General features: G+C 41.6%; 1 protein-coding gene across 1 annotated transcript in view; it reads left to right on the top strand.

Moving 5' to 3' along the window:
- Nucleotides 1-13,686, top strand: part of vcanb (versican b) — a 36,611-nt gene that overhangs the window by 8,055 nt on the left and 14,870 nt on the right. The window contains exons 5-9 of the mRNA XM_085414754.1: nt 157-284; nt 702-998; nt 6,812-7,516; nt 11,008-11,141; nt 11,407-12,712. Of these exons, the coding sequence (XP_085270880.1) occupies nt 157-284; nt 702-998; nt 6,812-7,516; nt 11,008-11,141; nt 11,407-12,712 (2,570 nt within the window). The remainder of the gene's footprint in view (nt 1-156; nt 285-701; nt 999-6,811; nt 7,517-11,007; nt 11,142-11,406; nt 12,713-13,686) is intronic.

A 13,686-nucleotide genomic window follows, 5' to 3' on the forward strand; every position in this document is an offset into this window, starting at 1 on the left:
AGGCAAAACTACAAAAACTGTTATTGTACACGTACTTAGGGACCCAACTATAGAACATGAAAACCGAATAAACAAATAAATATGACCTCTTTAAATATCAGATCATTTCTTGCTCTGCTTTTAAAAATATTGTCATTATTATTGTTCATTTTTCAGATATCCAGTCACAGTGACCCGTCCAGGCTGCGAAGGTAATCTAAAGAATCGGCCAGGTGTGAGAACCTACGGCATCCGTGACCCCATGGAGAAATATGATGTGTACTGTTACGTAGACAAACTACACGGTAAATACACATGCAAGACACATACATACTGAAATACAGAATTATAGAGGCAGTGGTTAGCTTAGCTTAGCATTAAGTGTTTAGCAGAACACTTTTCTGAAGTTAAAATTTCAACCTTGTAGCTCCTCCACTAGTTTCTGCTAGTCTGCTGCGGCTCTATACCAGGGGTGGGGAACTCCAGGCCTCAGGGGCCGGTGTCCTGCAGGTTTTAGATGTGTTCTTGAAACAACAAAGCTGATTTAAATGGCTAAATTACCTCCTCAACATGTCTTGAGGTTCTCCAGAGGCCTGGTAATGATAATAATCATTTGATTCAGGTGTGTTGATCCAGGGTGACAAATGTAATTCATTTAAAACATCAAGTAAAAAGACTGTGGTTAGCTGTAAACTGACTTTGTGTATCTGCTCTGTCTGTAGGCGAGGTATTCTATCCTACTTCCATCAGCAGTAAGCTCACCTGGCAGCAAGCAAGGGAAGAGTGCGAGAAGCATGATGCCGTGCTGGCATCGCCCGGTCATCTGTTTGCAGCCTGGAGGGGGGGGCTAAACCGCTGCGACTTTGGCTGGCTATCTGACGGCAGTGTCCGTTACCCCATCACCGTCCCCAGGCCTCAGTGTGGAGGAGGCCAGTTGGGGGTCCGCACACTTTACAAGTATGAAAACCAGACTGGTTACCCAGACCCCACTGACAGGCACGGGGCTTTCTGCTTCAAGGGTAAGACAGAAACACACATTGATCCAAACTGGACAGTAATTTACTCTGCTCATTTTCTTATTTGCATGAACTTAGTCTTGCAACAGAGTGGTCTCATATCTATTAAGTGTTTATCCCGTTATCTAGTTTCAAAGGGTGAAAAAGGCTGCGTAATAAACAGTTTTAAAAAGCATGTCAGTTTCGGCAGCTTCTTTCATTTAAGCCACATACATCGAGCTGGTTTCACAGGACAGGAGTCTGTCTCTGTTATTTAAGGGTTATTTTACCTTATATAAATATTAAGCACATTGACATGTCTGTGCTTGTGATTTGGCGCTATATCAATAAAATCAAATTGAATTGAATCGAATAGTTGAAGTCTCTGCATCCTAGTTGGCTTTTGAAACTCCAAAAACCACAAGCTTTAATTACAGATACAGTCCCACTCAGGACCTTTGCAGGTCACAGAGCAGTGTTTCACAAGACACCGAGCATGTATGTGCAAATTGTTTGGTCATATTTTAATGAGGAATTCTGCTTAGAGCAGTTGTGTCTTTAGATGCATTGTGTAACCTGGTTAAGAAAATTAATATTACAGATAAAAAATTAAGACAAATTACAAAGTGTATGGAATCCAGGTCCATGCTGCACTGTTGAGCTTGCAATACTTGCCCTCCTCCAAATATCCACAACACTTTGACAAGAAAAGTCTAATTTGGTCAATAAACACTGAGGTGTCACAATCTGCAACCACTTAAAAGCCGAGTAAAAAGAAGTTACAAAGAACAAACCCAACCAAGAGAAGAATGATCTCTTAGTAGCCATGTTAATGGTGGGCCATGTTTTTTACGAGGGGAAAAACCCAGCACGTGCACTCTAACACAGATAGAACAGAAACAGGACAAGTCCCTAATGTTTCACAGCTGCGACCCTGCCCAAACTCAGACAGACAGACGGAGGAGGAGATGTAAAAGAGAGGGATTTCTCCCATAAGTGACATCATTGTATAAAAAGCACAAAACTTTAACAGTGAGCCCAGCTCAGTCTGCAGTGTGAAGCTGCAGCATCAAGTATGAGGCACTAAACATAATTTCACTCACTTGCCTTTCTGAACATGAAACCTGTGTAATGTGCTTTACCAAGACTTAAGTATAGTGGCAGGACTGCAAGAGAAAGTAAATGTACAGTGACGGACAGACCCCAGCCAGATGGTTGAAGCTCGCCAAATACATGACATCATATCTGGGAAGGACTTAACATGCAGCCAGGGTCTCCTTCACTGTGCAAAAAGACAGACTCAACCACAGTTAAAGCACAAGTCTGCAGGCAATTCACACCTTTAGCAAGCTCTTTGATAGAAGCAGTAATCAAAAAATGCAGTTTAACAAGTATTCCTTCAATAAAAGTCACAATAAAGGTACAGACGTATAACAGCTTTTACTTAGTAAAAGTAGTGCAGAAACATTTGATTCAATTCAGTTCAATTTTATTTCTATAGTGCCAAATCACAGCATCGGTTGCCTCAGCATCTGCTCTGTGACTGCTTCACCTGTTCTGTTACAGACTTTCTGAGGACTTGTGTAACCCAGTGGAGTCTAACTGAATGGAGCATGACCGTAACATCATTTTCAGTTTTGTTTTAGGTTGTCAGAAAGGTATTTTCTCTAGATTATAGAGGATAATAGTGGTGTTGTACCTGCAGTATAAAGCATCATATAAGAATCAGTCCATTTACCATTATGTTGAAAAGTCTTCCTTATATGTCTCTCTAGATCTAAAATTATGGCTATAGTGCTAAAGAGAAACAGGAAAAAAGCACACTCACAAAACCCACCCAACCAAACACCCTCCTGCACATTCACACATGGAGGGGACTATGTTACATCCAGTTTATTAAAGCATTATGTATGTGACGCTCAAACCCCCCACTCACTCCCAGGACACTAACCATTTGAACTCAGCACTTAGACACATACAAAGGAATGCATTGTATGTTCAGGAGCCCTAATTGTTAGTTTTTCATGTGGTATATGCTCCATGATAACAAGGCATTAATCTTCCCTTTGTGAGGATTTATTCATGCACAGCTCTCTGAAGGTCCACTACATCATTTCTATCAGGTTGAGGTCTGGAGCACTGATTCTTTGCTTTTTCAGTTATTCTGTTGTAGATAAGCTGCTGTGTTTGGGATTATTGTCCTGTTGATGACCTAGTTTCACCAAGGCTTTAGCTGTCAGACAGATGGCTTAACATTTGACTGTAGAACTGTCACGGTCCTGGGTCGGTGACCCAGTGTTTTGGTTTTTGTCTGATTATTGATCTTTGTTTTTATCTGGAGTTTGACTGCTAGTGTGATGGTTTCTGTTTTGTATTTCTAGTTCTTAGGTTTTGGTCCCCTGTGTAGTTTCAAGTCCCTGCCCTTGAGCCAGTTGTATTTCCTGTTTTATTTTGAAGGTCCATGTCTCAGGTCATGTATTCTGCTTTGCTTCCCCGTTGTCTTGTCTAATTAGGTTCAGCTGTGTCTCACTCCTGTGTGCCATCTCCTTGTTACCTTGTGTGAATATTTAGTGGCATTTTAGGTCAGGGATAGCTCAGTAGGTAGAGTGATGGCCCCATGATCGGAAGGTCGGGGGTTCGATTCCACTGAACGGTGACCCTGAGCAAGGTACCGTCCCTACACACCGCTGCCCACTGCTTCACAGAGTGAATGGGTTAAATACAGAGAGGAATTTCCCCTTGGGGATAAATAAAGTATACGTTATTATTATTAGTGTGTGGTTACCTCTCTTCTGTGTTGGAGCATCTGTGTATCATTCTGTGTATTATGCCTGTTAGTCATCTTGTTCATCTTCCCCACTGTCTCTCCAGCTAAGTTTCCATGTTTCAGGTTATTTAGTTTTATGTTTCTAGCTTCATGTTTAGCTGTCCCCAGTTTAGGTTTTTATAGTGGTTTTGAGGTAATTCTTACAGCCACAATAAAGGCTCATTCTCAGTTTGAAACACTCCCCTTCATCATTGTCTGCACCTGGGTCCACACCTCTTATCTCCACGCTGTTTGTGAGACAAACCGTGACAAGAAAGCAGTCTTCTCTGCTAAGATGACTGGCAAAAGTCTTCTGTGTTTTCCACTTATGAATAATCGTTCAAACTGTACAATGATGGACTTGGAAAGGTTTGGATATAGCCTTACATTATAACCCTTCCTAGACTGATTGATTACTGATGTACAATTGATAATGTGATAATGTGCAAACTGCCAAACCATCAGTATTTATAGAGGTGTTCACACTTACTGATGATCAGATAATCAAGTGAATTTGGTTAGCAGCTTAAGTCCCGTGGAAACACAGAATTTTACGTAGTTTTTCACACACTTTCTGTATTTTGCCTCAGTTGATACGGTGTAATAAGTCATGTTTTTGTTCTTTATCTGAGGTTGTATTTAACCAATTTTAAGATAATTTTTATTATGTCTTGAGGGTGTGCTATTTTTTCTGGGGACTGAAACAGCTTCATTCTTGACAGGTGACTTAATGTTTCCAAAATCAGCAATCAATCTGCTGCATTTCCTTTTATAGCTTGCTGTGTGCTAGCTGCCGTCTGACAGCTTCCCAGACTCCTGTTTCTTTATTTAATGACTCATTGGTTTTGCTGATTTCATTCTGTGAACATTTTTCACTCAGTATAAATGTTGCTTGCTTGGCTAAATGGTTTTTAACGCACTCATAGTTTTCCACATTTTCCCACTGCCGGTGCTGTGTCTTATTTTCCAAAGCAGACGGGTTTATTTTCTACCTAATCATTCTTTACATTACAGGGAGTGCAGAATTATTAGGCAAGTTGTATTTTTGAGGAATAATTTTATTATTGAACAACAACCATGTTCTCAATGAACCCAAAAAACTCATTAATATCAAAGCTGAATGTTTTTGGAAGTAGTTTTTAGTTTGTTGTTAGTTTTAGCTATTTTAGGGGGATATCTGTGTGTGCAGGTGACTATTACTGTGCATAATTATTAGGCAACTTAACAAAAAACAAATATATACCCATTTCAATTATTTCTTTTTACCAGTGAAACCAATATAACATCTCCACATTCACAAATATACATTTCTGACATTCAAAAACAAAACAAAAACAAATCAGCGACCAATATAGCCACCTTTCTTTGCAAGGACACTCAAAAGCCTGCCATCCATGGATTCTGTCAGTGTTTTGATCTGTTCACCATCAACATTGCGTGCAGCAGCAACCACAGCCTCCCAGACACTGTTCAGAGAGGTGTACTGTTTTCCCTCCTTGTAAATCTCACATTTGATGATGGACCACAGGTTCTCAATGGGGTTCAGATCAGGTGAACAAGGAGGCCATGTCATTAGTTTTTCTTCTTTTATACCCTTTCTTGCCAGCCACGCTGTGGAGTACTTGGACGCGTGTGATGGAGCATTGTCCTGCATGAAAATCATGTTTTTCTTGAAGGATGCAGACTTCTTCCTGTACCACTGCTTGAAGAAGGTGTCTTCCAGAAACTGGCAGTATGACTGGGAGTTGAGCTTGACTCCATCCTCAACCCGAAAAGGCCCCACAAGCTCATCTTTGATGATACCAGCCCAAACCAGTGCTCCACCTCCACCTTGCTGGCGTCTGAGTCGGACTGGAGCTCTCTGCCCTTTACCAATCCAGCCACGGGCCCATCCATCTGGCCCATCAAGACTCACTCTCATTTCATCAGTCCATAAAACCTTAGAAAAATCAGTCTTGAGATATTTCTTGGCCCAGTCTTGAAGTTTCAGCTTGTGTGTCTTGTTCAGTGGTGGTCGTCTTTCAGCCTTTCTTACCTTGGCCATGTCTCTGAGTATTGCACACCTTGTGCTTTTGGGCACTCCAGTGATGTTGCAGCTCTGAAATATGGCCAAACTGGTGGCAAGTGGCATCTTGGCAGCTGCACGCTTGACTTTTCTCAGTTCATGGGCAGTTATTTTGCGCCTTGGTTTTTCCACACGCTTCTTGCGACCCTGTTGACTATTTTGAATGAAACGCTTGATTGTTCGATGATCACGCTTCAGAAGCTTTGCAATTTTGAGACTGCTGCATCCCTCTGCAAGATATCTCACTATTTTTGACTTTTCTGAGCCTGTCAAGTCCTTCTCTTGACCCATTTTGCCAAAGGAAAGGAAGTTGCCTAATAATTATGCACACCTGATACAGGGTGTTGATGTCATTAGACCACACCCCTTCTCATTACAGAGATGCACATCACCTAATATGCTTAATTGGTAGTAGGCTTTGGAGCCTATAAAGCTTGGAGTAAGACAACATGCATGAAGAGGATGATGTGGACAAAATACTCATTTGCCTAATAATTCTGCACTCCCTGTATATGCCAGCTTTACAATAGGATTTTCGCAAATACTCATTTGTAACTCACTGCTACGTTGATCACTAACACTTCTTCCTTCCTAGCATTTGTTTCTGAATGACTGACAATAACATGGACAAATGGAAAAGAAAGAAAGGAGGAAATGAGAATGATTGCACTGACAGCACTGGTGTTGTTAGGCCCTTGCAGTGATTCAAACCAGTAGGGAGCGCCTCTTGCTGCCACCACATTTGATATAAAGAAAGACTTGTGAATATGGCTAGTTTTAGTGAAAATGTTGCTTCCTTACATTAGTATTATGTGTTTTGCAATTATTTTTTTTGTAGTGACTAAGAAAAAATTATGCCTTTTTCATTAACAGAGTTGCAGTTGGGCAGCACTTCTTAACTGCCGAGCTCTTTGTAGGACCCACTTCTAAATTCTTGTCTTGCTCCTGTGTTCCCCTCTTTTACAGTTAGACTGGAAGAGCCAACAACTACGAGTTCCCTGATGACTCCAATTGTGTACAAACCTGACATCCCTACATATAGTCCCCATGCAACAATAGCTTCACACGTTGAAAGAGCTGAAATCCAAGGAAAAGGACCAGAACCTGTTGGACATTCACCCACAGACAGCCCACTTACTTCTACACACACCACAGCCTCAGCAACTCTTACTACCACTTCACAAGAGCTTGTATCAGGAGATATCTTGCAGCTGCCTCCATTACCCACCTCCCGCACTCAGCCTCCACGTCTGGACATCTCCCAATTAGATCAGGCAGGACCAGGCAGGGGTGAGACCAGTGGCAGAGGGGAAGAAAGCAGCAGCCAGGGCAACTCTGGTGGGTCTGAGGTAGGAGCAACAGCAACCCCGGAGATCACATCAAGGCCTAGTAAACTTCAGGACATCAGTGCACGGGTTGAAACGTCATCAGTTGAAGACGCCGCTGCACACCCAGTTCCATCAGAGATCCTTACACCAAAGCCAGACATTGCAGCTGGGACTACTGAAGTGGGGGAACAACCTGCAGTTGTTTTCAAAGAGGATTACACCATTAGAGCTCAAACGATATTTGACCATGAGAAGTCTCTGGACATTCCTGAGACGGCATCAGCAAAACCTCCTATCCATCTCATCATTGTCAATGTGCAAAGCACCAATGGGTCAGAATCAGGTGAGCTGGGTGGGGTGGGGTGTTAAATAAGTCATGTAGTAATTTAAGTCATACTGTTAGGCCCTGGAAAGCATTAAGAGAAATGGCATATAGATGCCAGTACTGTGTTGAAAATTTGGTTGGAAGTACTGGCAAAAATAATAAGTACATGTTAGCATGTCATGTAAGCATCGTTCTCTAGAAAGAAGGAGAAGTATGATGACAAAAACACACATATGTCCATGCCAAAACATGTCTTTTTTTCTTGGCGTGATTTAAATAATAATCTATCCCACGACAGAACATATTAACTGGAAGCCAGCAGGCATTTAAAGCCCCCAGTATGGGGGCTGTAGAGGTAGACCTCCAGAGTGGGAATATTTCACCATTGGCAATAAAAAGATTATTATCTAACATGTGGTGTAATGTGCCCTCCTGAATCTTGTAAAAGGCTTTGGCTGAGAACATTTATCTTGGGAATTACTTTATGTTTGTTATGTTGTGCTGTCAAGGACTGAAGAACAGCTGATTTTGTTGTCTCAGTGGAGCCACATACACCACAGCCTTGAACTTGTCTAAATACTAGTCTAAAGAGGTTTATGTATAAACATAAGTGTTAACACAGCTTTAAAATGATTGAGAAATCTTGAATGTAAGCACACTGATTTGCAGCACTGTGATAACAGTGCAGATAATTCAATTCAATGGTATTTATACAGCGTCAAATCACAACATTAATTGCCTCAAGGCTTTATGTCGTAAGGTAGACCCTAAAATAATACATACAGGGAAAAAACCCAGAACAACAGAACCAGGCTCAGGGAGGGGCGGCCATCTGTCACGACCAATTGGGGTGAAATGCGATAACAGCACCTTGCAAGTGGCTCTCCTGTCTACTGCATGTTATACCGAGGCAGCATCCATTGCAGCAGTGAAATAACACTGGAACAAACTGTAGACTGACCCGATTCTATCAACAATTTGTAGTAAGAACTTCATGTGTAAAATGGCAAAGGACACAGCTCATGGTGTGCAACCTTTTTTTTATATGCTCACACATTTCACACAAAACATGCTGTATTTGTAGAGCCAGATGTGGAAATGAAGTCAGTCATTGCTGTGCAGCCAGTTTGTAGTTAAACACACTGTAAACACACCACAGCACTGGAAAAAACAGGATGGGTTCGGCAAAAGACAAACACTGTATATCAACAGTCTTTCTGAACACTTTCTTTTCACTCACACGCAAAGAGACAGTGGAGGTCTGATGGAGTGATTAGTCTGCTGGCTTTAGACATGCCTACAGAGTTTGGTCTTCAACTTTCCCATCAGGATTTCTGCACAAAGAGTTGCCAACAAACCACAAATACTGGACTGTAATAATCTTTTCTCCAGGGAGCAGTTTGAGTTGCTAAGATTAACAAGTTCTCAAACAATCCCTATATTCTACACTTCATTTTCTCTTAATTCGTTTGAATTAGCACCATTACCACCAATGTTTGATTACATTAAACAGGCTAACCAAGAACTGGCACGCAGTCATGTTATTTTTCCCCCTTCTGATTAGGCTGGATATGGCCACAGTAGGTCCTGTGTTGTGTCTTTAATCTAGGTTCTCTAGAGAGAAGAGAAATTTCTCCGTTCGAATTACAACCATATCAAAAGTACATATTTATAATTAAAAAATTAAAATCACTTGCTGACAAATGTGAGATGTAGGGCGTGATTTGCAGTGAATGCAGTGGTGTTTACAGCAGTAAAACAAAGACACTGTATTTTCACCAGCTTGCTCAGATCTTTGTTTTGGCATATTTTGTGCCTGGAAATGGTTAATAGCACTTGACAAGAGAGAGGCCCTGTCTGCCCAGAGCCTAATAATCATTGATTCAGATTACAGTGCATATGTGTTTGCTACCCTTAGCCAAGTGGTACCATCTTCCAGAAGTTGTGTTTGTTATTAAAATGATGAAGGCCTGTTCTGTTACATGTGTAATATACCATCACATGAGGCCCTCCAACTCTCAGTTCATATCCTCAGGAAATTAGGAAAGTTGAACCATTGAGTGTTACAATGAAGAATGACTTCTTCATGTGGTGTCAAGTTCAGAGTGACACAGAGGCTGACATGGACCAATTAACTAGTCACTTAACAGTAACAGCATGCTTCTTGGTCAACTGTTTTTTTCTGCTGAAGTTTTGTACATATTTAGACAATTTAAGGTCTGTAAGTTCTCTGTTATGACTTTATATACATTTGCATACTCTGCTTCCCCTCTGTATAGCTTCCATGTGTACCACTAGGTCTTAATGAAGAGACACAAGCATGCATTGTTTGAGAGAAGCCGCTGGCACAGACTGACCTTAATTATAGGAAACTCAGACTTTTAACTGTTAACCATCCAAATATGCTCTTCGGCTCATTTTAACAAATGTCAGAAATGCGCTACTGTGGGTTTTTGCCAGAGCTGTAAGATCTTAGATCCTTCACTGAAGTTGCAGTACCACAATGCAAAAGCTCTGCTTTCAAATGCTTTACTGATGTTAAGGTGAAGAAACGTCATCAGGAATATTAAAAAATTAAAAATATAAAAACCTCTGCAGGTTTACGATGAAAAGATCACCATAGCTAGTGTGTCTTCGAAGTGAAGCCTTTAAGCTTGGATTCTGATGGCAAACCAAGATTTCCGAATGTATTGTAGTCTGTGGTGAAGCCACCCTGGCTGGATTTTGTGAATGTAGTACAAACTCTTCTGATGAGTCTATGGTCTCGATCACATTGATTTTTAAAGCTAAGTAAGCAAGATATGCTTTAAAACTGGCTACCTTGATTCTAACTATAACTGCATGTCTGTCAGTATCACAGTCAAATCTGACCCTTGGTCTTGAGTTTTAAAAGTTTAAGGCAGCAAAAATGTCTAGCTTGAGGTATTATAACAGAACTTAACATAACAACATATGATGTTGTGGTGGATACATCCATCTTTTTTTCTGCTGTCTGTGATTCCCTCGCTCAAGAGCACACTTAACTACGACGAAACCACCAGAATGTCACCTGTTGTTTGGGATCACTGACTGATCTTTAGCCTGTGTGAGTGGGGCTTTAGCAATCAGTTTCACATCAACTGCCAGCAACCTGCCTAGGAACATGTGTTTTTCCTCTCAACTGCTGGTTGCTAGTTCATAACTGACCCGTCTCTAGACCTGTGTTTCTGAGGCCTTCATTATACATGACTTTATGCTACAATACCATGATGATCTAGTTTAATTATAATAAGCAAAACTTTTTTCTACCAGGCTGCAAACAATTTTAAATTTGCTCTAAAGTTAGTCATTTTAACATAGAGGCTGTATGGTGATTTATTTGATTTTTCCCAAGAGGCTGTGGCCTGGTACTGACATTGCACTTTAAGTAAGGAATAAAATCATAACACTTGTTGCTTGTTTTTCTTTTCTTTTTTTTTTTCTTTTTTTTGCCTTGATGTGTTATATGGCTGCTTATCATCTGCCTCTAGTGAATCGTCTCCTGGACCTCCTGAACCAGCCTGTGACCAGTAAAGGTATCCAGGGCAGCGGGGAGATCACTTCCCTTGAGGTGCCTCCGATTGATATGGCACAAATAGTCAGCTTTGTCAATGGAAAACATGAGGTACTTTCTATACACTGATATGTCTACTAAATAATTCTAGTTTAATCCTCCAATATATGTCTGTGTTTGTGTGTTCTCCCATTTTTTTCTATCACTGCTAGTAAACACAGCTGTGTCTTCAGCAAACTAATTCATTCAAATCATTCAACCAGACGCCCTCTCCGTGAATGTGTAAAATAGTCTAATCTGGTCTGAGTCAAGCTACTGGCTCTTTGTCATTCTTTCTCATTTGTTAAAAATAGCCAATTTGTTTCAATCCATCCAGGTAACACCTGAACCACAGCAGCCAGAGGAGGCCAGAGGAGATCAGTTTGAGACGGCCACTCCTGGAAATGTGAATGAGACAGAAGTAGAGGAGGAAGAAGACATCAGCATGACTGGAACCGGGGAGATATTTCCAGAGGAAACCACGGACAAGATCATTTATCTTCAAGCTGTATACCCAGATGATGTTGGAGTCTCAGGCCTGGATGCAGACACAGTTTCTTATGTTTTTACAGATGCCATGAGAATCAACACTCAAGAACCACATGAAACAGCAGTCTCAACCACATACACTCCCCCTGTCTCTACAATATCAACTCCAGTCCTGCTTGGTGTTTCCAAGGATGTTGCTCATGTTGCCTTAACTGATGAGGACATGGAAGGCTCTGCAAGCAACTCCACAGACGATGAGGTTGGCAGTATGCAGGAGGGCTCTACAGATGGTGCTATACCCACCCTGGCTACCGGACACCAGTTGGATGCGAGGACTGATGAGACAGAAATCGGAGGAACAGAGGTTGCGACTTTTATCCCAGACACAAAGTCACAGGAAACCACTGAGCAGGCCCAGACTGGGGACTTTGAAGGGTCTTCCTCTGGAGAAGATGAGGCTTCAGGTCAAGATGTATACCCGTCAGACACACCCAGTCTTAGCACCATGCTTAGCACTATGATTTCAAATGACCTTTATACCCAACAGCCTTCACCTGCAGTACCTACAGAAATCGCAGATGTGCTTGGAGTTTCATCAGGTGATGTTGCAGTTACAGACCCAGACTCTGGTGCAGACCAGCTGTCTGATGAGGAGGGAGCTTCTGGGGAACTTTTCAGAGAAGTCGCTATTACTGTTTCACCAGCCATGGCAGCTGTGACCTTCACCAATGTAAAGAGCACAACTGCAGAAATGAGCAAACTTAAACCCTTTACCCATCCCTCCTTTGAAAATAAGAGCCATCCAGCTGTCGCTACTGAGTCTCCGTCTGCCTCCTCTGACATCCACGCTCAGTTTTACAGAGAACATGCTGACCTGTCCACCATGGAGAACATAGACCAGACCACACTCTCCACTACTTCACCCTTTTATACTTCTGAGCAAAAAAGCTATTCTGTCCCCCAGCGGGCTCTAATCCCTGACCCGGCTGCCACTGCTGTAGCAGAGGAGAAATTTGTAGACGATGATAAAGACATCACCCCCTTTTTTGTGGAGTCCCAACCTCAGATGCCTGAACAGACAGTGGCCACAGTTCAACCTGAGACCAGCTCGGACACAACTTATTCAGTCATGACCAGCACTATAAACATTACAGGTACATGAACTCTGTTGTTGTTGGTTTGGTTCATAGCTGCTTCAGTTGTTTTAAACAGCACAGCAGCTTGGTTTCATTCCCCTGCTTAACATTTTTGCCAGTTTTGGCAGCAGCTATAATGTTTGAGGTGAGCCCTCTCTCAGCCTTCTGCCGTAGTTAAAAGGGATAGAACATGCTTTTTCAATGGTAATACCCACTTGTGCTATCAAAAGTCTGTAATACACTTTTAAAGTTCCCAAATACAAGGTTTTCCCTTTGCACATCAAGTATTAAATAGACAGCTTAATAGCTGCTCACAAAAAATTATTACATAGTTTCCACCTTCATAACAACTCACCCATTGTTAACACACCCTCATGGATTTGTAAAACTTTAGGGGCATGATGATTTCAGTCAGATGTGAGGTAGCTAGCAGGTGTCTGGTAGGCCTGACCTAGCAGTTTTAATGAAATTATACGACAAATAATGTACTGTCAGATCCGTGAGCTGACCTTACTGTCCTTAGCTGACATGTTAGTCCACCTGCTTGTTCAAATGCGGTTACTTCATGGCTTCACAAAACGAACATTTTGGCATTGTGTGATGTTTTTCAAACCAGAAGTGACCAAATCCAGCTTAAAAATGCAGAGTCTTGAACCCAAGACATTCAATTTAGTTTTATTTATCCATTTATTCTCTTGTGCTTACCTTTTTCAGGGTGGCTGCAGCTTATCCCAGCTCTCTTAGGGCAAGAGGCAGGGTACACACTGGACAGGTCGCCAGTCTGTCGCAGGGCTAAGCAGCATTTAGCATTTAGCTTCCAGGTTTGCCTATGTGATTTGTAGCAACAGTGTATTTAAGTTGTCCCTTGTTGGCCTCGCTTTTCTAGAAGATGGAGAGGTTCTACAAATATATGCATTAAAAATTCACAGCAGGATAAAAGCCTGTCCTGTTTGCAATTGAAGGTTCCTTGTAAACATTTGTGCAGATGTTGA

The sequence above is a fragment of the Rhamphochromis longiceps genome, linkage group LG7, assembly GCF_057381845.1.
Source record: "Rhamphochromis longiceps isolate RC_006_pf linkage group LG7, R_longiceps_female_GT1.1, whole genome shotgun sequence".
NCBI classification, from domain to species: domain Eukaryota; kingdom Metazoa; phylum Chordata; class Actinopteri; order Cichliformes; family Cichlidae; genus Rhamphochromis; species Rhamphochromis longiceps.